General features: G+C 50.5%; 1 protein-coding gene across 1 annotated transcript in view; it reads right to left on the reverse strand.

Moving 5' to 3' along the window:
- Positions 1–25,917, reverse strand: part of plekhg2 (pleckstrin homology domain containing, family G (with RhoGef domain) member 2) — a 75,028-nt gene that overhangs the window by 11,720 nt on the left and 37,391 nt on the right. Inside the window, 10 exon segments of the mRNA XM_078430956.1 lie at positions 7,398–7,436; positions 8,153–8,254; positions 10,342–10,443; positions 11,304–11,337; positions 14,046–14,132; positions 15,754–15,846; positions 17,072–17,254; positions 20,576–20,707; positions 21,888–22,038; positions 22,639–22,685. Of these exon segments, the coding sequence (XP_078287082.1) occupies positions 7,398–7,436; positions 8,153–8,254; positions 10,342–10,443; positions 11,304–11,337; positions 14,046–14,132; positions 15,754–15,846; positions 17,072–17,254; positions 20,576–20,707; positions 21,888–22,038; positions 22,639–22,685 (970 nt within the window).

The following is a 25,917-nucleotide window of genomic DNA, read 5'->3' on the forward strand; positions in this document are numbered from 1 at the left end:
CATCCCAAAGACCTGAGGCTTTGCAGTTTAATTGCCCCTTGGCGTGCTGGGAGTGGGCGAGACAGTGGGATAACATAGAACTAGTGTGGACGGGTGATCAAGTGATTAGAACTATGTGCAGTGGTAAAGTGGGGCCACATCAGCACCCTGTACAATTGAGAAGAGACATTCAGCCCGCACTGCTAACACCATTGTTGAAGTTGGGACGTTATATTACAGTTGTACAAGACATCAGTTAGGCTTAGGGTTGCCAACTGTCCCGTATTAGCCGGGACATCCCGTATTTTGGGCTAAATTGGTTTGTCTCGTATGGGACCGCCCTTGTCTCGTATTAGGTCCAGGGGGCGCTGTAGGCCCGGACACTGTAGGCCCGGACACTGTAGGCCCGGACACTGTAGGCCCGGACACTGTAGGCCCGGACACTGTAGGCCCGGACACTGTATGCCCGACAGTTTAGGTCCCGACACACTAGGTTTCCAACATTTTAGCTCCGGACAGTCTAGGTCCGGAGGCCTGGGCGCCGTCTAACCGAGGTTGCATAGCAACCCAGCTCCTGGCCCGGGCGGCCGTCATTAGTGAGGTCACGTGGGGCGCGGGGCGGTGACGTCACCTTGTCCCATATTTGGGAGTGAGAAAGTTGGCAACCCTAGTTAGGCCACACTTGAGTATTGTGTTCAGTTCTGGTCAACCTGGCTCCAGGAGGATGTCATTAAGCTGGAAAGAGTGCAGAGAAGACTTACGAGCATGTTACCAGGACTTGAAGTACTGAACTATCCTCGTTAATGAGCAGATTTGCAAGGATGTTGCCAGGACTCGATGGCCTGAGCTACAGGGAGAGGTTGGGCAAGCAAGGACTTTCTTCCTTGGAGTGCAGGAGGCTGAGGGACGATCTTATAGAGGTGTATAAGATCATGAGAGGAATAGATAGGGGGAGTCTTTTACCCAGAGTAGGGGAATCAAAAACAAGAGGACATAGGTTTAAGGTGAGGGGGGAAAGATTTAATGCAAACCTGCGGTGAATCTTTTTCACACAGTGGGTGTATGGAACGAGCTGCTGGAGAAGGTAGTTGAGGCAGACACATGGATAGGAAAGACCCAAGAGAGTTTCGTTGTCATATGTTCCAAAACAGAACAATAAAATTCTTACTACTTTCAGCAGCACAACAGAATATGGAGACATGTGTAGGAAGGAACTGCAGATACTGGTTTACACCGAAGATAGACACAAAATGTTGAAGTAACTCAGCGGGACAGGCAGCATCTCTGGAGAGAAGGAATGGGTGACGTTTCGGGTCGAGACCCTTCTTCAGACTGAGAGTCAAGGGGAGAGGGAAACTCGAGATACGGAAGAGTTAGGTGTGAAAACAACAGATCAAAGCAGATGTTGATCAAGGTCAATGTCGAATAATTCATTGTTGGCTGAGGAGAAGGTGATGACGAGGCAAATGAACAGCAAAATTAATTAGGAGAATTAATATGTAAACATAGTGTTCTGTTGTCTATTGTCGATTGTAAATAAAAGGCTGTTGGTCAAACACTGCCAAATGGAACCTAGCTTAGGGTGGCACGGTGGCGCAGCAGTAGAGTTTCTGCCTCATAGTGCCAGGGATCAAGGTTCGATACTGACAACAGATGCTGTCTGTACGGAGTTTGTACGTTCTCCCCGTGACCTGCGTGGGATTTCTCCGAGATCTTCGGTTTCCTCCCACTCTCCAAAGACGTACAGGTTTGTAGGTTAATTGGCTTGGTATAAATGTAAAATTGTCCCTAGTGTGTGTGTAGGATAGTGTAAGTGTGCGGGGATCTCTGGTCGATGCGGACCCGGTGGGCCGAAGGGCCTGTTTTCGCGCTGTATCTCTGAACTAAACAAAAGACAACAGATATGTAAACATAATACTAGTGAGACCGCACCTGGAGTACTGTGTGCAGTTTTGGTCTCCAAATTTGAGGAAGGATATTCTTGCTTTTGAGGGCGTGCAGCGTAGGTTTACTAGGTTAATTCCCGGAATGGCGGGACTGTCATATGTTGAAAGACTGGAGCGACTAGGCTTGTATACACTGGAATTTAGAAGGATGAGAGGGGATCTTATCGAAACATATAAGATTATTAAGGGGTTGGAAATGTTAGAGGCAGGAAACATGTTCCCAATGTTGGGGGAGTCCAGAACCAGAAGCCACAGTTTAAGAATATTTAGGCTATTTAGAACGGAGATGAGGAAAAACATTTTCAGTCAGAGAGTTGTGAACCTGTGGAATTCTCTGCCTCAGAAGGCAGTGGAGGCCAATTCTCTGAATGCATTCAAGAGAGAGCTAGATAGAGCTCTTAATGATAGCGGAGTCAGGGGGTATGGGGAGAAGGCAGGAATGGGGTACTGATTGAGAATGACCAGCCATGATCACATTGAATGGTGGTGCTGGCTCGAAAGGCCGAATGGCCTCCTCCTGCACCTATTGTCTATTGTCTATAAAATAGAGGGATATTGGTCAAATAAGGTCAAATGTAATGAGCTTAGATGTGGTCAACATGGAGCTGGTGGGATGAAGGGCCTGTTTCCGGGCTTTTTGACTCTCTGACTGGAAGTTGAATAAACACAGATGGCTACAGAAAAGGAAATTAATTTCAGCAGCTCACATGCAAAGTTTTACATCAGATGGCCCTGCATTTGACAGCAAAGGCCATCCGCACTTTAAAGAGACGATCGAAACTATCAAAGAGTTGCTCCGGATTGGCCACAGGTGCTCACCACTAATGAGGATGACATACATCAATGGAGAATAATGCATCGGCAAACGAGCAGAGAGCTCCCGGTCACAGCTGCCTTTCATCTCCCCCATTTGCCATTATAGAATTACCCTTTCCTTGATTTTGTAAATTGCAAACAAAACCGTCTATAATTCCCCTTCCAGGGTTAGACTCGGTGGCGCAGCGGTAGAGTTGCTGCCTTACAGCGAATGCAGCGCCGGAGACCCGGGTTCGATCCCGACCACGGGTGCTGTCTGCACAGAGTTTGTACGTTCTCCCCGTGACCTGCGTGGGCTTTCTCCGAGATCTTCAGTTTCCTCCCACACTGGGATAATTGGCTCGGTATAGTGTAAAATTGTCCCTAGTGCATGTATGATAGTGTTAATGTGCGGGGATCGCTGGTCAGCACGGACTTGGTGGGCCGAAGGGCCTGTTTCCCAGCTGTATCTCTAAATTAATCTAAAGTGAGAATGGGCTGAGGTAAGAAAGTTGGTGACACAAGGAACTGCAGGTGCCAGATCTTGAGTAAAGCACGGAGTGCTGGAGGAACGGCGTATAAGGAACATTTGGACAGGTACATGGATAGGAGAGGTTTAGAGGGATATGGGCCAAACGCAGGCAGGTGGGACTAGTGTGGATGGGACATGTTGGTCGGTGTGGGCAAGTTGGGCCCACATCCTGTAGGAATCAATACCTCAATGACTCTATAACTCAGCGGGTCAATAGACAATAGGTGCAGGAGGAGGCCATTCGTCCCTTCGAGCCAGCACCGCCATTCAATGTGATCATGGCTGATCATTCACAATCAGTACCCCGTTCCTGCCTTCTCCCCATACCCCCTGACTCCGCTATCCTTAAGAGCTCTATCTAGCTCTCTCTTGAATGCATTCAGAGAATTGGCCTCCACTGGCTTCTGAGGCAGAGAATTCCACAGATTCACAACTCTCTGACTGAAAAAGTTTGTCCTCATCTCCGTTCTAAATGGCCTACCCCTTATTCTTAAACTGTGGCCCAATGTCCCCAACATTGGGAACATGTTTCCTGCCTCGAACGTGTCCAACCCCTTAATAATCTTATACGTTTCGATAAGATCCCCTCTCATCCTTCTAAATTCCAGTGTATACAAGCCCAGTCGCTCCAGTCTTTCAACATATGACAGTCCCGCCATTCCGGGAATCAACCTAGTAAACCTACGCTGCACGCCCTCAATAGCAAGAATATCCTTCCTCAAATTTGGAGACCAAAACTGCACACAGTACTCCAGGTGCGGTCTCACTAGGGCCCTGTACAACTGCAGGAGGACCGCTTTTCTCTATAGGTCAGGCACATTTGTGGGTGGGAATCGGACAGGCGAGATATCTGGTCGGAACTTTGTGGAACATACAGCACAGGATCAGGCCCTTCGGCCCGCAGTGTCTGTGCCAAACATGATGCCACATGCTTTCCACGGTGTGGACTCGGTGGGCCTGTTTCCGCGCTGTATCTACCTCTAAACTAAACTAAAGAAGGGTCTCGACCCGAAACGTCACCTATTCCTTTTTCTCCAGAGATGCTGCCTGACCCGCTGAGTTACTCCGGCCTTTTGCGTCTGTCTTTGGTTTAAACCAGCGTCTGCAGTTCTTCCCCTGCACATTTTGTCCCTGTGAAAGGCTTGCCTTGTGCGGACAGGGGCGGCTTTGCTTCCCAAGCCCCCCCCCCCCCCCCCCCCCCCCGGTGCTTGTCAGATGAATGTTAATCATCCGCCGTCGATCAGCGCGGACGAGCTCCAAACAAGGGAAAGGCTTTGAACGTTGAACGCCTCAAAAGCCCAGCTCCACTCCAGTGCTCTCTGTGACTGCGAGTGTCCCAAGATCAAAGGCTTCGCCAAACGCACACGAGGATGAAATCAAAGGCACACAATTGTACCACCCTCTCCCCCTCCCCCCCCCCCCCCCCCCCCCCCCCAGCCAGAGAAGTGGGCAGGGGAGGTGCAAATCACACAGAAGGAGTTGGAACTCTTTCATCCCCCCCCCCCCCAACCACCCCCCTCTGAGAAATAAAAACGTCCCATTGATTTTTTCTGATGTGAAAGTGGGAATTATGCTCTCATTAGCTTTGAAAATAAAGAAATCTGTTCATTTGCTTGACAGATCAATCGCCAGTCAGCATCAATGGTTGAGAACTTCAAGATCTTTGGTGTTTTAATATTACCAATGATCCAGCCTGAACCAAACACACTCTGGTTGGGAATAGAGGCTGGGACTCTATTCCTAGGAGCGCAGGAGGATGAGGGGTGATCTTGTAGAGGTGTATAAAATCATGAGAGGAATAGATCAGGTCGATGCACAGAGTCTCTTGCCCAGAGTAGGGGAATTGAGGACCAGAGGACACAGGTTCAAGGTGAAGGGGAAAAGATTGAATAGGAATCTGAGTGGTAACTTTTGCACACAGTGGGTGGTGGGTGTATGGAACGAGCTGCCGGAGGAGGCAGTTGAGGCAGGGACTATCGCAACGTTAGACAGGTACATGGACAGGACAGGTTTGGAGGGATATGGACAAACGCAGGCAGGTGGGACTAGTGCAGCTGGGACATGTTGTCCGGTGTGGACAAGTTGGGCTGAAAGATCTGTTTCTAAGGTGTATGGCTCTACGACTCTATGACTATGAAGACGGGAGAAATTCAGCATGTTTCCAATGACTCTTACAAACTTCTACAGGTATACCGTACCATACCGTACCAACTTCGTACCATAGCTAAAATCAAACCTTTCCTCCAATTCGACGACACTGAAAAAATCATTCACGCTTTCATTTCCTCCCGCCTAGACTACTGCAACTCCCTATACACTGGGATCAGCCAATCTTCCCTGTCCCGCCTGCAACTGGTCCAAAACGCCGCAGCGAGACTCCTGACGGGTACCCGTAAAAGGGACCACATCACCCCGATTCTGGCCTCTCTCCACTGGCTCCCTGTACGGTACAGAATCAACTTCAAGCTCCTCCTATTCACATATAAAGCCCTAAATGGACATTCCCCCCCCTACATCAAAAATCTTCTAACCCACCACTCTATCTCCAGGTCCCTCAGGTCGGCCGACTTGGGGCTACTCACTATCCCGCGGTCTATGCTTAAGCTCAGGGGTGACCGCGCTTTTGCGGTTGCAGCTCCTAGACTGTGGAACAGCATCCCTCTCCCCATCAGAACTGCCCCCTCCATCCACTCCTTTAAGTCCAGGCTCAAAACCTATTTCTACTCCCTAGCGTTTGAGGCTCATTGAGGAGGCGCTGTGAACTGTTTGTGTATGTGCTGTTATGTTTGCGTGCTACTGTATGTTTCATTTTTTCCTTAGTACCTAATCAGATGTACAGCACTTTGGTCAACGTGGGTTGTTTTTAAATGTGCTATACAAATAAAATTGACTTAACTTGACTTGACCGTAGAAAGCATATTGTTGGGTTCCATCACAGCTTGGTTTGGGAACAGCTCTGCCCAAGACCACAAGAAATTGGAGAGTTGTAGAGTAGCCCAGTCAATCACACAGGCCAGACTCCCCACGTTTGATGTGTAAGCAGGAACTGTAGATGCTGGTTTAAACAGTAGACACAAAAAGCACAGTAGACACACTCAGCGGGTCAGGCAGCATCTCTGGAGAGAAGGAATGGGTGGCGATTCGGGTCGAGTCTGAAGAAGGTTCACGACCCGAGACGTCACCCATTCCTTCCCTCCTCAGATGCTGCCCGTCCCGCTGAGTTACTCCGGCTTTTTGTGTCTATCCCCACCTTTGATTGCTGGTCGGCGTGGTCTCGGTGGGCCAAAGGGCCTGTTTCCGTCCACACTGTACCGCTAAATAAGACAATAGACAATAGACAATAGGTGCAGAAGGAGGCCATTCGGCCCTTCGAGCCAGCACCGCCATTCAATGTGATCATGGTTGATCATTCTCAATCAGTACCCCGTTCCTGCCTTCTCCCCATACCCTCTGACTCCGCTATCCTTAAGAGCTCTATCTAGCTCTCTCTTGAATGCATTCAGAGAATTGGCCTCCACTGCCTTCTGAGGCAGAGAATTCCACAGATTCACAACTCTCTGACTGAAAAAGTTTTTCCTCATCTCCGTTCTAAATGGCCTAGCCCTTATTCTTAAACTGTGGCCCCTTGTTCTGGACTCCCCCAACATTGGGAACATGTTTCCTGCCTCTAACGTGTCCAACCCCTTAATAATCTTATACGTTTCGATAAGATCGCCTCTCATCCTTCTAAATTCCAGTGTACACAAGCCTAGTCGCTCCAGTCTTTCAACATATGACAGTCCCGCCATTCCGGGAATTAACCGAGTAAACCTACGCTGCACGCCCTCAATAGCAAGAATATCCTTCCTTCAATAGCAAGACGCTGCCTGACCTGTTGAGTTACTCCAGTTTTCTGTGTCTGCTGCAGAAACTCAGCGGGTCAGGCAGCGTCTCTGGAGGGCGTGGATAGGTGACTTCAGATCGAGACCCTTCTTCAGACTGATTATGGTCCCGACTCAAAACGTCGCCTATCCAGGCTCTCCAGAGATGCTGCCTGACCCCCTGAGTTACTCCAGCACTTTGTGTCTATCTTTGGTATAAACCGGCATCTGCAGTTGCTTGTTTCTAAAGGGCGGATGGATATGGACGTAAGAAAGATTACTTACCGGTCTGGTCAATGGCTGCTTGGATCTGTTTGCTTGGCTCTGGAAAGAGAAAGGTATCATAAGGTGGTAACAGCGGTAGAGCTTAAGATTTTAAGATTTAGAGATACAGCGCAGAAACAGGCCCTTCGGCCCACCAGGTCCGCGCCGCCCAGCGATCCCCGCACACTAACACTATCCTACACACACTAGGGACAATTTTTTTATTTATTTTTTTACATTTGCCCAGTCAATTAACCTACAAACCTGTAAGTCTTTGGAGTGTGGGAGGAAACCGAAGATCTCGGAGAAAACCCACGCAGGTCACGGGGAGAACGTACAAACTCCGTACAGACGGCACCCGTAGTCAGGATCGAACCCGAGTCTCCGGCGCTGCATTCGCTGCAAGGCAGCAACTCTACCGCTGCGCCACCATGCTGCCTTACAGCGCCAGAGACCCAAGTTCGATCCCCACTACCGCTGCCGTCTGTACGGAGTTTGCACGATCCCCGCCGTGACCTGCGTGGGTTTCCCCCGAGATCTTCAGTTTCCTCCCACACTCCAAAGGCGTGCGGGTTTGTAGGTTAATTGGCTTGGTGTGTGTGTAAATTGTCCCTAGTGTGTGTAGGATAGTGTCATTGTGCGGGGATCGCCGGTCGTCGTGTCTCGGTGGGCCGATGGCTGTATCTCTAAACTAAACTAAACTAATTACTGCCTCCGGTCAATCCTCCAGCAACTCCCAACCTATTGAATGATGTTCCCGGGAGACGAGGACTCACCAGACTGCCTCCTTCCCCGTCGGAACAACAAAGGGCTCTCCGCCGTCAGAAAAGGGAAGACTTTCTTCGCCCTTTCCGGGGTGTAAATGAATGCTGGGGGATCTAGATCAAAGAAAAACTAAATCTAGATCATCAAGCGTCTGGAGTCAAGAGTGTTTTATTGTCAGATGTCCCAGACAGAACGATGAAATTCTTACTGGCATCAGCACAACAGAATATGTAAACACAGTGCACTGTAAATAATATAATAAATAAATGGGAAAAAAGTTTAGTGTGTGCGTAAATATACATATACTCAGACATATATACGCACACACACACACACATATATACACATATCGACACACATATATATATACACACATATAAACATAGCACAAAAAGTAAGGAAATTTGTGTTTGGTAGATTATTTCTTTGTTGTAACAATGCTTCTTGGCAATAAGTCTTATACCGTTGGAAAGCCTGTTTATTTCCCTTTTAAATGGTGCCACATTTGTAAGGAACATGCATTTGTGGGATGAGCAGCAGAGCTGAGTATATGGGTTGCGCCCATGAAAAATTTGCCAAATCTTCTCTGCCAATGCCAAACAGCTTATTCTGCTGTTGCTATTGACTCTTGTTTTGAGCTTCTGGTACCCCCAGGTGCTGACAAGAATGGGATGCCATCCCACAACAGTGTGTGACCAGGCTGGTGACCAGCATGAGGAGGAGGTGCCAGGCTGTTATGGCTGTGTATGGTTCTTCCACACGCTACTGTGGCTCCTGTTTATTAAATGAATAAATTGTTAAATTGCCAATATGTCTTGTTTCTTCAGACTTCAATCATCCAATCCACCAAACAACACCGAACAAGAGTCAATGGCAGAATAAGCTGTTTGGCATTGGCAGAGATTTGGCAAATTTTTCATGGGCGCAACCCATATACTCAGCTCTGCTGCTCATCCCACAAATCTACCAAACACAATTTTCCTTACTTTTTGTGCTATGTTTATATATATACGCATGTGTGTGTGTTTCTGTGTGTGTGTGTGTGTGTATAAAAATATGTGTGTATATATATATGTGTATATATGTGTATATAAATGTGTGTGTGTGCGTGTATATATATGTGTGTATATATATATATGTGTCTATATGTGTATATATATATATGTGTGTGTGTGTGTGTGTGTGTGTGTATATATATGTGTGTGTGTATATATATGTGTATATATGTGTGTGTGTGTGTGTGTGCGCGTATATATGTGTATATATATGTGTATATATATGTGTGTATATATGTGAATATATATGTGGGTGTGTGTGTGCACGTATATATGTGTGTATATATATGTGTGTATATATATGTATATATGTGTGTATATATATATGTATATATGTGTGTGTGTGTGTGTGTGTGTGTGTGTGTGTGTGTGTGTGTGTGTGTGTGTGTCTGTGTGTGTGTGTGTGTGTGTGTGTACATTCACACACACATATAATACCTTGGTTTACCGAGTGTTTGTGGTGGTTGAGATTCTTGTCCCTGGTTTAGTTTAGTTTAGACATACAACGTGGAAACAGGCCCTTCGGCCCACCGAGTCCACGCCGACCAGCGATTCCCGTAAACTTACACTATCCTACACACACTAGGCACAATTTACAATGATACCAAGCCAATTAACCTACAAACCTGTGTGGGAAGACACCGGAGATCCCGGAGAAAACCCACGCAGGTCACGAGGAGAACGTACAAACTCCGCACAGACAGCACCCGTGGTCAGGATCGAACCCGGGTCTCTGGCGCTGTAAGGCAGCAACTCTACCGCTGCGCCACCGTGTCGCCCTGAAGTCCACAGCGTCACCAGGGGGTCAGGACTCACCACACTGTCTGAAACGCCAGCAGACTGGGGCGGCACGATGGCGCAGCGGTAGAGTTGCTGCCTCACAGCGCCAGAGACCCGGGTTCGATCCTGACTACGGGTGCTGTCTGTACGGAGTTTGTACGTTCTCCCCGTGAGTTTTCTCCGAGATCTTTGGTTTCCTCCCACACTCCAAAGACGGACAGGTTTGTAGGTAAATTGGCTCGGTATAAATGTAAATTGTCCCTTGTGTATTAGTGTGCGGGGATCGCTGGTCGGCATGGACTCGGTGGGCCGAAGGGCCTGTTTCCGTGCTTTATCTCAAACCAAACTAAACTGTCTAGACCTACCGGACTGTCTGCGTCCTCGCGAGCTTCCTCGGGAGTCGTCTAGACGGGGCGAGGAAAAGACTTTCCTCGTGGGCTCTGGGCTGAAGCGATTCTCCGGCGAGTCTGAAAGTGAACCAGATTAAAGCTCGTGAAAAGTTAGCGCCAAACCTGACAAAAGCCACATCAAGCGACTGAGTCGACCAACAGTGAGATCGGCAAGTGTGGGCAGCGGCAGAGTTGCTGCCTTACAGCGAATGCAGCGCCGGAGACCCGGGTTCCATCCCCACTACGGGCGCTGTCTGTACGGAGTTTGTATGTTCTCCCCGTGACCTGCGTGGGCTTTCTCCGGGTGCTCCGGTTTCCTCCCACACTCCAAAAACATGCAGGTTTGTAGGTTAATTGGCTTCGGTAAGTTTTAAAATTATCCCTCGTGTGGGGGATAGTGCTGGCTAGGGTTGCCAACTGTCCCGTATTAGCCGGGATATCCCGTATTTTGGGCTAAATTAGTTTGTCCCGCACGGGACCGCCGTTGCCCCGTATTAGTAGGGTTGCCAACTTCCTCACTCTCAAATAAGGGACGAAGGGTGACGTCACCGCCCCGCGCCCCACGTGTCCTCGCCCAGCCAGCGGCCACGCGCTCCCGCTCCACCAATGGCGGCCGCCATTGGTGGAGCGGGAGCACGTGGCCGCTGGCTGGGTGAGGTCACATGGGGCGCGGGGCGGTGACGTCACCTTGCCCCGTATTTGGGAATAAGGAAGTTGGCAACCCTAGTGCTGGTGTACGGGGCGATCGGTGGTCGGCACGGACTGGGTGGGCCGATGGGCCTCTTTCCGCGGTGTTTTTCTAAAGTCAAAATTGGGTGAATACCGCAGTCAGAATGACGAAGGTCACGGACAAACGTGCCAACAGGATAATCTTATGATTCATGGACAGACAGCAGCCCAGACCAGACCAGCAAGGAAGGAAGAAAGGGTGTACTTACAAAGAGAGTGGTTTTCCAGTAACACTTGCTTAGCCTGTGAAGTAAGGGAAAAAAACCAAGTTAACACCTTGAAATGAAGAAAGAAAGAATTGCCGACGCTGGTAACAAACATAGAAACATAGAAACATAGACAATAGGTGCAGGAGTAGGCCATTCGGCCCTTCGAGCCTGTACGCACCGCCATTCAATATGATCATGGCTGATCATCCAGCTCAGTAGCCTGTACCTGCCTTCTCTCCATACCCCCTGATCCCTTTAGCCACAAGGGCCACATCTAACTTCCTCTTAAATATAGCCAATGAACTGGCCTCAACTACCTTCTGTGGCAGAAAATTCCACAGACTCAACACTCTCTGTGTGAAGAAATGTTTTCTCATCTCGGTCCTAAAAGACTTCCCCCTTATCCTTAAGCTGTGACCCCTGGTTCTGGACTCCCCCAACATCGGGAACAATCTTCCCGCATCTAGCCTCTCCAACCCCTTAAGAATTTTATACGTTTCTATAAGATCCCCCCTCAGTCTTCTAAATTCCAGCGAGTACAAGCCTAGTCTATCCAGTCTTTCTTCATATGAAAGTCCCGCCATCCCAGGGATCAATCTGGTGAACCTTCTCTGCACTCCCTCTAAGGCAAGAACGTCTTTCCTCAGATTAGGAGACCAAAACTGCACACAATACTCCAGGTGCGGTCTCACCAATGCCCTGTACAACTGTGCGGTTTCACCAATGCCCTGTACAGCAGAAGACGCTTTTCACTATCCCTCAGTACACGTGACAATAAACTAAGCTAAACTAAACGTAATGTGTATGAGGGAACTGCAGGTGCTAGTTTACACTGAAGATAAACACAAAATGCTGGAGTAACTCAGCGGGACAGGCAGCATCTCTGGATAGGAGGAATGGGTGACGTTTTGGGTCGAGACCCTTCTTCAGACTGAGAGTCACTTTGCATCTAGATCCCTCTCCCCTGACTCAGTCTGAAGAAGAGCCTCGATCTGAAAGGTCACCCATTCTTCCTCTCCAGAGATGCTGCCTGTCCCTCTGTTACTCCAGCTTTTTGTGTCTAAACTAAACGAAACTGGACATTCAAAACGGTACCAAAACCTCTTGCATGTGGTCTCAGTGGGCTACTTCTGTACACTTGTACTTAATCTGGGATGGTAATAATTTACTGAACTGTATACCAAAATGTGCTGACTGGTTTACACGCGACAAAAGCATTTCACTGAACCTCGGTAACACATGACAAAAAACTAAACTGAACTGAACCAAACTTAACTGAAAAATGAAGTTCACTAGGGTTGCCAACTGTCCCGTATTAGCCAGGACATCCCATATTTTGGGCTAAATTGGTTTGTCCCGTACGGGACTGCCCTTGTCCCGTACGGGACCGCCCTTGTCCCGTATTAGGCCCGGGGGGTGCTGTAGGTCTGGACAGTGTAGGCCCGGACGCTGTAGGCCCGGACAGTGTAGGTCCAGACAGTGTAGGCCCGGACAGTGTAGGCCTGGACAGTCTAGGCCCGAACAGTGTAGGCCCGGACGCTGTAGGCCCGGACGCTGTAGGCCCGGACAGTGTAGGCCCGGACAGCGTAGGCCCGGACGCTGTAGGCCCGGACAGTGTAGGCCCAGACAGTGTAGGCCCAGACAGTGTAGGTCCGGACAGCGTAGGTCTGGACAGCATAGGTCCGGACAGTGTAGGCCCGGACAATGTAGGTCCGGACAGCGCAGGTCCGGACAGCGTAGGTCTAGAGGCCCGGGCGCTGCCTAACGGAGGTTGCGTAGCAACCCGCCTCCTGGACCGGGCGGCCGCCATTTGTGGAGCGGGAGCACGTGGCCGCTGGCTGGGTGAGGTCACCTTGTCCCTTATTTGGGAGTGAGATAGTTGGCAACCACTAACCTCGGCACACATGACAATAAACCAAACTGAACTGAACTAAACTTAACTGAAAAATGAATTTCACTGCCACCTTGGCACATGTGATAATAAAGAACCAGTGAACCATTGAATCATTAATGTCCTAGCCTGCCCAACTTCTCCATGTAGCTCAAGCCCTTGAGTTCAGGCAACAACCTTGTAAATCTTCAGTTCATTGACGTGTTTGGTGTGAACTGGCCGGGCAAACACAAAGCTGAGAAATGGAACATACACAGCACACTTCACCAACTCATGAAACAATCTGTGTGGAAGCTAAAATATCATAAATAATGTACAGTCTTTTACCCAGAGTAGGGCGAATCAAGAACCAGAGGACATAGGTTTAAGGTGAGAGGGGAACAATTTAATAGGAACCCAGGGGGCAACTTTTTCACACAGAGGGTGCATGGAACGAGCTGCTAGAGGAGGCAGAGAGGCACAAAATGCTGGAGTAACTCAGGCAGCATCTCTGGAGTGAAAAAATGGGTGATGTTTTGGGTCGAGACCTTTCTTCAGACTCAGGAGGAGGTAGTTGAGGCAGGTACAATAAAAACATTTAAAAGCCACCTGGACAGGTATATGGATAGGAAAAAAACCTGCAGATGCTGGTTTAAATCGAAGGTAGACACAAAATGCTGGAGTAACTCAACGGGTCAGGCAGCATGTGAAGAAGGGTCTCGACTCGAAACATCACCCATTCCTGGATGCCATTCCTGGACACCTCTCCCGAGATGCTGCCTGACCCACTGAGTTACTCCAGCATTTTGTGACTAACTTACGTATATGGATAGGAAAGGTTTAGAGACACAGGTGACTTTACAAGTAAGTACCTTTTGTGGGATGGAGGCAGGGTGATTCTCAATGATTAGACGCTTGAGGTAATGGATCCACAACCTCTTTTCCTCTTGGTTCTTAGCCTGAAAAACAAGAATGTAGTCAGCTTCACGTTGGGACACGACCTGCAGTTGACTTCAGTAACGTGGCTGGTGACCCGGGGGGCCTTGGGAACAGTGCCACACGCAGAGGCCCAGAGTCTTAGTAGGCCCGGGCGAGGCCTTGGCAACCACACGTCAGGCCTTGGCAACCACGGCCCGTTGCTCAGCAACCATGGCCCGTTCACCCAGAGAGTTGTGAATCTGTGGAATTCTCTGCCACAGAAGGCAGTGGAGGCCAATTCACTGGATGTTTTCAACAGAGAGTTAGATTTAGCTCTTTGGGCTAATGGAATCAAGGGATATGGGGAGAAAACAGGAAAGGGGTACTGATTTTGGATGATCAGCCATGATCAATTCCACAGATTCACAACTCTCAGGCTGAAAAAGTATTTCCTCATCTCAGTCCTAAATGGCCTGCTCCTTATTCTTAAACTATGACCCCTGGTTCTGGACTTCCCCAACATCGGGAACATTTTTCCTGCATCAAGCCTGTCCAATCCCTTAAGAATTATATATATTTCTACAAAATCCCCGCACATCCATCTAAATTCCAGTGAATGTAACCCTAGTCGACCCATTCTTTTATCTTATGTCAGTCCCGCCATCTCGGGAATTAACCTCGTGAACCTACGCTGCACTCCCTCAATAGGAAGAATGTTCTTCCTCAAATTCGGAGACCAAAACTGCACACAATAATTTTATATGTTTCATGTCTATATACTAAAACTCTCGTTTGTTTGTTTGTTTGTTTGTTTGTTCCTGAACTACAGCCAGAACGGTACACGATAGCGCGACAATTTTAGGCCCACCTTACTCACCTTCGTCCCTTTGGTGCAAATGGAAGAAGTCTCATTGAAATCGGTGTTATATTTTTAAAGTTATTCACATTTTAAAGATTAAATCTATCTCCGAGGGAGGGAGGGAGGGGGGGAGAGGGGGGAAGGAGGGAGGATAAGGGGGGTTGAGAGGGATGGAGTGGGGGGGAAGGGGAGAAGGGGAGAAGGGGAGAGGGAGAGACGGAGAGAGGGGGAAGAGGGGAAGAGGGGGAAAAGGGGAGAAGGGGAGAGGGGGAGAGGGAGAGAGGGAGAGAGGGAGAGAGGGGAAGAGGGGAAGAGGGGAAGAGGGGAAGAGGGGAAGAGGGGAAGAGGGGAAGAGGGGGAAAAGGGGAGAAGGGGAGAAGGAGAGAGGGAGAGATGGGGAGAGGGGAGGGGGAGGGGGAGGGGGAGGAGAGGGAGCTGCACCAATGCAGGAGAGGTTTGGGCTTAATGGGTTCACTTGGTCTAGTATTTCTATAAAATCCCCTCTCACCCTTCTAAATTCCAGTGAATATAAGCTCAGTCGACCCATTCTTTCATCTTATGTCAGTCCCGCCATCTCGGGAATTAAAACCTAGTGAACCTACGCTGCACTCCCTCAATAGCAAGGATGTTCTTCCTCAAATTAGGAGACCAAGACTGCACACAATAATCGTATATGTTTCATATGTTTCTATAAGATCCTTATGCTGTGAGGGGTGCTGCCCCCTGCAGGCCATTGCCTCAACACCAATGTCCCTGGGACCAGAGATGGGGAGGGGGAAGAGGTTCGGGGCCAAACTACCGACCTGGAGGGTGTGTTGCTGTCGAGGTACCGTCAAGTCCGTCACCCGGAAGCTGAGCGAATCCTTCACATTCTCCGATAAAGTCAGGTTGCAACACTGCAGAGGAGGAGAAATATTACTGTCCGACAGAACGCACTGGAGAAAGACACAAAAAGCTGGAGTGGCTCGGTTGGGTCGGGCAGCATCTCTGGGGAAAGAAGGAATAGGTGACGTTTCGGGTCGAGGCCCTTCTTCAGACAGTCTGTCTTCGGTTTAAACCAGCATCTGCGGTTCTTTCCTACACACAATAGACAATAGGTGCTTCGACCCTTCGAGCCAGCACCACCATTCAATGTGATCATGGCTGATCATTCACAATCAGTACCCCATTCCTGCCTTCTCCCCATACCCCCTGACTCCGCTATCCTTAAGAGCTCTATCTAGCTCTCTCTTGAATGCATTCAGAGAATTGGCCTCCCCTGCCTTCTGAGGCAGAGAATTCCACAGATTTACAACTGAAAAAGTTTTTCCTCATCTCCGATCTAAATGGCCTACCCCTTATTCTTAAACTGTGGCCCCTGGTCCTGGACTCCCCCAACATTGGGAACATGTTTCCTGCCTCTAGCGTGTCCAACCCCTTTAATAATCTTATATGTTTCGCACTGAAAACACAACGCACTGGAAAATCGTTCCCGATCACTATCGGCCCCAAAACCCCTCCAACCCACCCCTGGAAACTGTGGCTGTGTCCACACAGATTCACAGAGTCATACAGCGTGGAAACAGGCCCTTCGGCCCAACTTGCCCAGGCTGCCCAACATGCCCCATCTACACTAGTCCCACCTGCCTGCGTTTGGCCCATATCCCTCTAAACCTTTCCTATCCATACACCTTTAGTTTATTTTAGAGATACAGCACGGAAAAAGGCCTTTCGGCCCATCGAGTCCGCGCCGACCAGCGATCCCCGCACACTAACACTATTCTCAACACCACGGAAAATTTACCATTTTTACCAAGCCAATTAACCTACAAACCTGTACGTCTTTGGAGTGTGGGACAAAATTGGGGAACCCGGAGAAAACCCACGCGGTCACGGGGAGAACGTACAAACTCCGTACAGACAGCACCCGTAGTCAGGATCAAACCTGGGTCTCTACCCCAACTCTACCGCTGCGCCACCGTGCCACCCTTGTCCTAGACTCTCCCACTAGTGGAAACATCCTCTCCACTTCCACTCTATCCAGGCCTTTCACTATTCGGTGAGTTTCAATGAGGTCCCCCCTCATCCTTCTAAACTCCATCGAGTACAGGCCCAGTGCCCCCCCGGCCTAGCCTCACTTACAAAGATGTGCAGACTGTAGTTGAACTGCTCGACTCTCTTCTTGGTGATAAGCAGCATCTTGTCGAACAGGAACAACGTTCTCTCCTTCTTGGCTCTCTGGACCCGGAACGTCCCTTCCAAGACCAGCTCGCCGAACGCAATCAGGTCTGGACCATTCCAGTTAAGCAGCGAGTTCTGAATCTCCTGCAGAAGATGGCAAAAGGCAGATAGACACAAAATGACACAAGGCACAGGGCCGGCTTCCCACGCTGCACCTCGAATCTAAGATGTTCCCTGTGACGAAACAAGGGATGCTGGTTAATACTCAAAAGGACACAAAGTGCTGGAGTAACTCAGTGGCAGCATCTCTGGAGAGAAGTAATGGGTGATTATAGTTTAGCTAGTTTAGTTTAGAGATACAGCGCGGAAACAGACCCTTCGGCCCACCAAGTCCCCGCCGACCAGCGATCCCCGCACGCCTACACTATCCTACACACACTAGGGACAATTTACAATTTTCACCAAGCCAATTAGTCTTACAAACCTGCATGTCTTTGGTGTGTGGGAGGAAAACTGGAGAAAACCCACGCAGGTCACGGGGAGAACGTACAAAGTCCATACAGACACCACCCGTCCTCAGGATTGAACCTGGCTCTCTGGCGCTTGTAAGGCAGCAGCTCTAGCGCTGCGCCACCGTGCCAAAGTTTCGGGTCAAGACCCTTCTTCAGATTCAATAGACAATAGGTGCAGGAGGAGGCCATTCGGCCCTTCGAGCCAGCACCGCCATTCAATGTGATCATGGCTGATCATTCTCAATCAGTACCCCGTTCCTGCCTTCTCCCCATACCCCCTGACTCCGCTATCCTTAAGAGCTTTATCTAGCTCTCTCTTGAATGCATTCAGAGAATTGGCCTCCACTGCCTTCAGAGGCAGAGAATTCCACAGATTCACAACTCTCTGACTGAAAAAGTTTTTCCTCATCTCAGTTCTAAATGGCCTACCCCTTATTCTTAAACTGTGGCCCCTTGTTCTGGACTCCCCCAACATTGGGAACATGTTTCCTGCCTCTAACGTGTCCAACCCCTTAATAATCTTATACGTTTCGATAAGATTCTTCAAAAGCTAGATGAGTTCGGGGAGCTCAGTGGCACATAATGTTCCCACACGTGGAGATAGGTTTAAGGTGAGAGGATAAAGATTTAATAAGAACCTGAGGGGCAACCTTTTCTTTTGACACAGAGGGTGGTGGGTGTATGGAACGAGCTGCCAGAGGAGGTAGTTGAGGCAGGGACTATCAGAACGTTTATGAAACATTTGGATAGGTTCTTCAAGAGGAAAGGTTTAGGGGATATAGGTCAAACGTGGACAGGTGGGACTGGTGTAGATGGGGAATCTTAGTCGGTGTGGGCAAGTTGGGCACAAGGGTTTGTTTCCACATTGTATCTCTAAATTAAACAAGGAACTGCAGATGCTGGTTAATACACAAAAGGGCACAAAGCGCTGAAGTAACAGAAACATAGAAAATAGGTGCAGGAGTAGGCCATTCGGCCCTTCGAGCCTGTACGCACCGCCATTCAATATGATCATGGCTGATCATCCAGCTCAGTAACCTGTACCTGCCTTCTCTCCATACCCCCTGATCCCTTTAGCCACAAGGGCCACATCTAACTCCCTCTTAACTAGGTTAATTCCCGGAATGGCGGGACTGTCGTATGTTGAAAGGCTGGAGCAATTAGGCTTGTATACACTGGAATTTAGAAGGATGAGGGGGGATCTTATTGAAACATATAAGATAATTAGGGGATTGGACACATTAGAGGCAGGAAACATGTTCCCAATGTTGGGGGAGTCCAGAACAAGGGGCCACAGTTTAAGAATAAGGGGTAGGCCATTTAGAACGGAGATGAGGAAGAACTTTTTCAGTCAGAGAGTGGTGAAGGTGTGGAATTCTCTGCCTCAGAAGGCAGTGGAGGCCAGTTCGTTGGATGCTTTCAAGAGAGAGCTGGATAGAGCTCTTAAGGATAGCGGAGTGAGGGGGTATGGGGAGAAGGCAGGAACGGGGTACTGATTGAGAGTGATCAGCCATGATCGCATTGAATGGCGGTGCTGGCTCGAAGAGCTGAATGGCCTACTGCTGCATCTATTGTCTATTGTCTATTAAATATAGCCAATGAACTGGCCTCAACTACCCTCTGTGGCAGAGAATTCCACAGACTCACCACTCTCTGTGGGTCTGTAACTCAGCAGGTCAGGCAGCGTCTCTGGAGAACATGGAGAGGTGATGTTTCAGACTGAGTGAAACTCTCGACCCGAAACATCTCCAATCATGTTCTCCAAAGCCGTTGAGTTACTTCAGGACTTTGTGCGTTTTTTGCTCAGACCATTCGCTTGCCATACCCGAGGAGCCCAGCAGGGGGGAGCACAAGACCAGAATTCAGCAATTGACATAGAACATTGAACAATACAGCACAGGAACAGGCCCTTCGGCCCACAATGTCCGTGCTGGATTGGGTTGCCAACTTTCTCACTCCCAAATAAGGGACATTGGTGGAGCGGGAGCACGTGGCCGCTGGCTGGGTGAGGTCACGTGGGGCGCGGGGCGGTGACGTCACCCTTTGTCCCTTATTTGGGAGCGAGGAAGTTGGCAACCCTACTAATACGGGACAAGGGCGGTCCCGTACGGGACAAACCAATGTAGCCCAAAATACGGGATGTCCCGGCTAATAGGAAGAGGTCAGGTCCCCACGGAAGGGGGGCACTAGTGTGTGGGACCCCAGGGTAGGTGGTCCTTAGGGTGTAGAAACATAGAAAAACAGATGCAGGATCAGGCCATTCAGCCCTTCGAGCCAGCACCGCCATTCAATATGATCATGGCTGATCATCTAAAATCAGTACCCCGTTCCGACTTTGTCCCCGTATCCCTTGATCCCTAGTGTGGGGGTCCATTGTGTGGGGGTGCGTGGGGTAGGGTTCAGGCTCCCCAGGGATGGGGGTCCCTAGGGTGGTGTTCAGGTCCCTACTGTGGGGGTTACTAGGATGTAAGTCACAAGTGTGGGTCACTAGTGTGGGGATCACTAGTGTAGGAGTTACGAGAGAGGGGGGTCATGAGAGTGGGGGGTCACGAGAGTGTGGGTCACGAGAGTGGGGGGTCACGAGAGTGGGGGTCACTAGAGTGGGGGTCACTAGAGTGGGGGGCCATGAGAGTGGGGGTCCCTAGTGTGGGGGTCACTAGTGTGGGGGTCACGAGAGTGGGGGTCTCTAGTGTAAGAGTTACGAGAGAGGGGGATCATGAGAGTGGGGGTCACTAGTGTGGGGGTCATGAGAGTGGGGGTCACTAGTGTGGGGGTCCCCAGTGTGGTGGTCACTAGTGTGGGGGTCACTAGTATGGGGGTCACTAGTGTAGGAGTTACGAGAGAGGGGGGTCATGAGAGTGGGGGTCTCCAATGTGGGGGTCTCCAACGTGGGGGTCACTAGTGTGGGGGGCCGCAGGATGGCGTTTGGTCCCCAGGGGGGCGGTGGGTTTACCTGCAGCCGCACGGCCTGCTCCTGCTTCCTCTTCATGTCGTTGATGTACCAGGCCACGGCCGTCATGGTGATGATGGCCTCCTTCACCATCTCGTAGCCCCCCGCGCTCTTGTCAAAGTGTTTCGCCAACTCCTGCCGGGAACCACACACGGAGTTAACGCCCATCCCTCACAACACCCCCACCCCTCACCTCCCCACCCACCCCCCTCCCCACCCACCCCCCCCCCACAAACCGCTCCACCCCATCCCCACCAACACCCCCACCCCTCACCCCCCTCCCCACCCACCTTCCCGCAAACTGCTCCACCCCATCCCCACCCACACCAACACCCCCACTCCTCCCCTCCCCCTCCCCTTCCACACCCACCCTCCCACAAACCGCTCCACCCCATTCCCACCCACACCTACCCCCTCCCACACCAACACCCCTCATCTCCCCTCCCCCTCCGCACCCTCCTTTCATCTCCCCTCCCCCCCCCTACGCCACCCCACACCCACCCGTAAACCTTCCCGTCCCACCCACACCCCTCAACCAGAGAGCCGTGCTGAACTACTATCTACCTCATTAGTGACCCTCGGACTATCTTTGATCGGACTTCACTGGCTCAATCTTGCACCAAACGTTATTCCCTTATCGTGTATCTGCACACTGTGGACGGCTCGATTGTAATCATGTATTGTCTTTCCGCTGACTGGTTAGCACGCAACAAAAGCTTTTCACTGTACCTCAGTACACGTGACAATAAACTAAACTGGACTGAACTCCTTGTAAACAAAATGGACACAAAAATCTGGAGTAACTCAGCAGGTCGGGCAGCACCTCTGGAGAAAACCAACAGGTGACGTTTCGGGTCAAGACCCTTCTTCTGTATCGTCTCTCCGCTGACTGAGTTGCTCGCAACAAAAGCTGTTCACTGTACCTCCGTACACGTGACAATAAACTAAACAATAAAATAAAATAAACGGAGGGCAGTCACGGTGGTGCAGCGGTAGAGTTGCTGCCTTACAGCGAATGCAGCGCCGGGGACCCGGGTTCCATCCCGACTACGGGCGCCGTATGTACGGAGTTTGCACGTTCTCTCCGTGACCTGCGTGGGTTTTTCTCCGAGATCTTCGGTTTCCTCCCACACTCCAAAGACGTGCAGGTTTGTGGGTTAATTGGCTGGGCAAATGTAAAAATTGTCCCTAGTGGGTGTAGGATAGTGTTAGTGTGCGGGGATCGCTGGGCGGTGCGGACCCGGTGGGCCGAAGGGCCTGTTTCCGTGCTGTATCTCTAAACTAAACTGAACTGAACTGGATAGAGAAGGTTTACCTGCAGCAGGAGATGATATTTGAGGATTCTCTGCACGGGCTTCAGCAGATACGTCTCCAGGGGCAAGGAGTGTGAGAGCGTGATCTGACGCGCGCGGAAAAACCTGGCCAAAGTCTCGTTCCTCATGCAGTCTCGTAGGACAGACACCGAGCTGTGGGCAGTGAGAGAAGAGGGAAAGAGGTTAGAGAGAGTATGCAACGTGGAGGCCAAATTCCACAGCTTCCAGTAGGTCACAAGTGACAGGAGCAGAATTAGGCCATTCGGCCCATCCAGTCTACTCCGCCATTCAATCATGGCTGATCTATCTCTCCCTCCTAACCTAATTCTCCTGCCTTCTCCCCATAACCCTGGACACCCTTTACTAATCACGAATCTATCTCTGCCTTAAAAATACCCATTGACTTGGCCTCCGCCGGCGTCTGTGATACTTAATTCCACAGATTCACCATCCTCCGACTAAGGATATTCCTCCTCATCTCCTTCCTAAAGTTACGTCCTTTTATTCTGAGGCCCTCTGGTCCTAAACCCTCCCACTAGCGGAAACAAAAGCTTTTCACTGTACCTCGGTACACGTTAGAATAAAGCTAGTCTAAACTAAAGTGAGGCCAGGGCCTAGCGAGGACGGGATAGGCCCGTAACCTTGGCAACCGCGCCTCACAACGTCATCAGGTCCGTCCGATGACCCCTGGACTCCGAACCCTGGCCTGCCCGGGGTTAGGTCACACACGTATCCCACCCAGAGGTGACTTACTTGGGGTAGTTCATGCAGTAGAGGGTGTAGATGTCGAACTCTTCGCTCTGTGGGGGACAGAATACCAGTGTCAGGCATCATGGTTATATAGATGACATATACGTAGACCCAGGGTCACAGAGACAGAGGAGCTGGTGCAGAGAATGGGGGAGGGGGGGGGGAGAGGGGTACGAAGGGGAAGGTATGGCTGAGGGGGGAAGGAGAAGAAAAGGGGGTGGGGTGGGAGAGAGGGGAAGGGGGGAGAGAGGGGGAAGGGGGAATATATGTGAAGGAGAGAGAGAGGGGAAGGGGAGAGGGGAGGGGGGAAGAGGGGAGAGAGGGGGAAGGTGAGAGATAGGGAAAGAGGGGGAAGGAGGAATATATGGGAAGGAGAGAGAGGGGAAGGGGAGAGAAGCGAAGGGGAGAGAGGGCGAGGGGGAGAGAGGGGGGAGGGGGAGAGAGGGGGGAGGAGGGGGAGAGAGGGGGGAGGAGGGGGAGAGAGGGGGGAGGAGGGGGAGAGAGGGGGGAGGAGGGGGAGAGAGGGGGGAGGGGGAGAGAGGGGGCAGGGAGGCGAGGGGGAAGAGGAGAGAGGTTGGGAACCACCAGGGAGGTTCTGACTGGTGGGATTGGATCATCCGATCCAACATTCCAACCCACCGCCGTCTTTGAAGTGAAATCCCAAAGGAATTCTAATCCTGATCCCGACTGAGGCAAGTCAGATTTATGCGGAGTTTGTGACAGGGGGCTCTGCTAACAGGCAGACCACCCACCCACCGGGATGCCTCAGACGTTTCCTTGATTAATTTTAAATTTAGAGACGCGACACGGAAACAGGCCCTTCGGCCCACGCCGACCTCGAGGGTCGCCAACTTCCTCACTCCCAAATACGGGACAAATGGGCGACGTCACCGCCCCGCGCCCCACGTGACCTCACCCAGCCAGCGGCCACGTGCTCCCGCTCCACCAATGGCGGCCGCCATTGGTGGAGCGGGAGCACGTGGCCGCTGGCTGGGTGAGATCCCAAATTTTGGGTCTATCAAGAGTTCCTGGGAGGGGGTCTCGAAACCCAGCAAGTTCACTCTGAGGAACTGGGGGGGGGGGGGGCAGAGATATAGACATTGTCGCTGAAGGTAGCTGGAGTAACTCAGCGGGGCAGGCAGCATACAATACAATACAATACAATACAATATATCTTTATTGTCATTGTACCCAGGGGTACAACGAGATTGGGAATGCGCCTCCCATACGATGCAATAATTTAAGTAATTTAGACAACAGCAACCCAACGAAACGAAACGAAACAATTGTAACAGTTTTTAGACAGGGTAAAGTGCAAGTTGATCTATGCGTTGTGGCCATCCGGCTCAGCAGGACCGGTTCATAGCAGCTATGGCCCTGGGGATGAAGCTGTTCCTGAGTCTGGAGGTGCGGGCGTAGAAGGCCTTGTATCGTCTGCCCGATGGAAGGAGTTCGAACAGACTGTTGCAGGGGTGTGAAGAGTCTTTGTGGATGCTGGTGGCTTTTCTGAGGCATCGTGTGTTGTAGATGCCCTCCAAGTCTGGTAGCTGTGTTCCGATGGCCCTCTGAGCTCTATGGACTACCCGCTGTAGAGCTTTCCTCTCTGCCTCCGTGCAGCTGAGGTACCACACAGGGATGCCATGCGTTAGGATGCTCTCTATGGTGCAGCGGTAGAAGGTCGTCAGCAGCTGTTGGGGTAGACCAGACCTTTTCAGTGTTCTTAAGTAGAACAGTCTTTGTTGTGCCTTCTTGACCAGCGCAGCAGAGTTATTGGACCATGTTAGGTCCTCCGAAATGTGAGTGCCCAGAAACTTGAAGCTGGACACTCTCTCCACACTGTCCCCGTTGATAGAGATCGGGGCGTATTCCCCGTTATGTGACCTACGGAAGTTGATGATCAGCTCCTTGGTCTTGGTGGTATTTAGGGACAGGTTGTTATCCGAGCACCAGTCCGCCAGGTTCTGCACCTCCGCTCTATAGTTTGTTTCATCCCCGTTGGTGATAAGCCCGATCACCGTTGTGTCGTCTGCAAACTTGACAATGGTGTTGGTGTCGAATGCAGGAACACAGTCGTGTGTGAAGAGGGAGTAGAACATGGGGCTCAGAACACAGCCCTGTGGTGTGTGGAGAGAAGGAACGGGTGACGATTCGGGCCGAGTTGGCAACCCTACTTACATGGGTACGGGACAAACTAAATTGAGTCTAAAATACGGGATGTCCCGGCTAATACGGGACAGTTGGCGACCCGACCGACCATCGATCATCCATCCATTCACACGAGTTCCATGTTCTCCCATTTTGCCATCCACACCCTACACACCAAAGATACTAGAGGAACAAGATAGACCACTCGACCTTAAAAACCGTAGCGGCCATTTTAGTAGGCAGAAACGTGCAGAAACATTTTAAAAGAAAAATAAATCTGGAACCAAAATCGTAGAACCTAAACCTAGGACTAAATTAGAAGTAAACGAAACTAGTGGAGCAGCCCGTGTCGATCAGAGTGTGTGAAACTTTGACAGAGCAGACTCGACGGGCCGAATGGCCTACTTCCGCTCCTATGACTCATGAAAGCCCGAGGGTGCGGTAGTTTGGCTTCTTCCCAGAGGGTGGCGCCGTTGCCATCAGCCCCACACTGGCACTGAGAGGGTGGGGCCGCGATCTTCGCACCAAAGATACTAGAGGAGCAAGATAGACCACTCGACCCTAAAAACCGTAGTGCGTCACGGCGGCCATTTTAGTAGGCAGAAACTTGCAGAAACATTTAAAACGAAAAATAACAACAATCTGTGAATTGATAGATGAGATATATTCTGCATTTTAATGGTATCATCACACATACTGTTCCCCCACAACACTGATTACACTGCGAGAGGCATTGCGAGAGGCGGGTTTTGCCTACTAAAATGGCGGACGTTACGCTCCTTTGCGGACTACACTTCAGTATAGGCGATTTCGAAGGAGTGGTCCATCTTGTTCCTCTAGCATCTTTGCTACACACTAGGCCAATTAACCTACAAACCCGCTTGTCTTTGGGATATGGGAGGAAACCGGAGCACCTGGAGAAAACCCACGCAGGTCACGGGGAGAACGGGCAAACTCTGCACAGACAGTACCCGTAGTCAGGATCGAACCTGGGCCTCTGGCACTGAGAGGCAGCAACTCCACCAGTGCACCACCGTGCCGCCCCAGATAGGGGTGCCAACTATCTCACTCCCAAATACTGTGTTGCCTTCAAATTGCAGCATTTTGGGTCGATCAAGAGCTCCTGGGAGGGGCCTC

This window comes from Rhinoraja longicauda, chromosome 41, assembly GCF_053455715.1.
Source record: "Rhinoraja longicauda isolate Sanriku21f chromosome 41, sRhiLon1.1, whole genome shotgun sequence".
NCBI classification, from domain to species: Eukaryota; Metazoa; Chordata; class Chondrichthyes; order Rajiformes; family Arhynchobatidae; genus Rhinoraja; species Rhinoraja longicauda.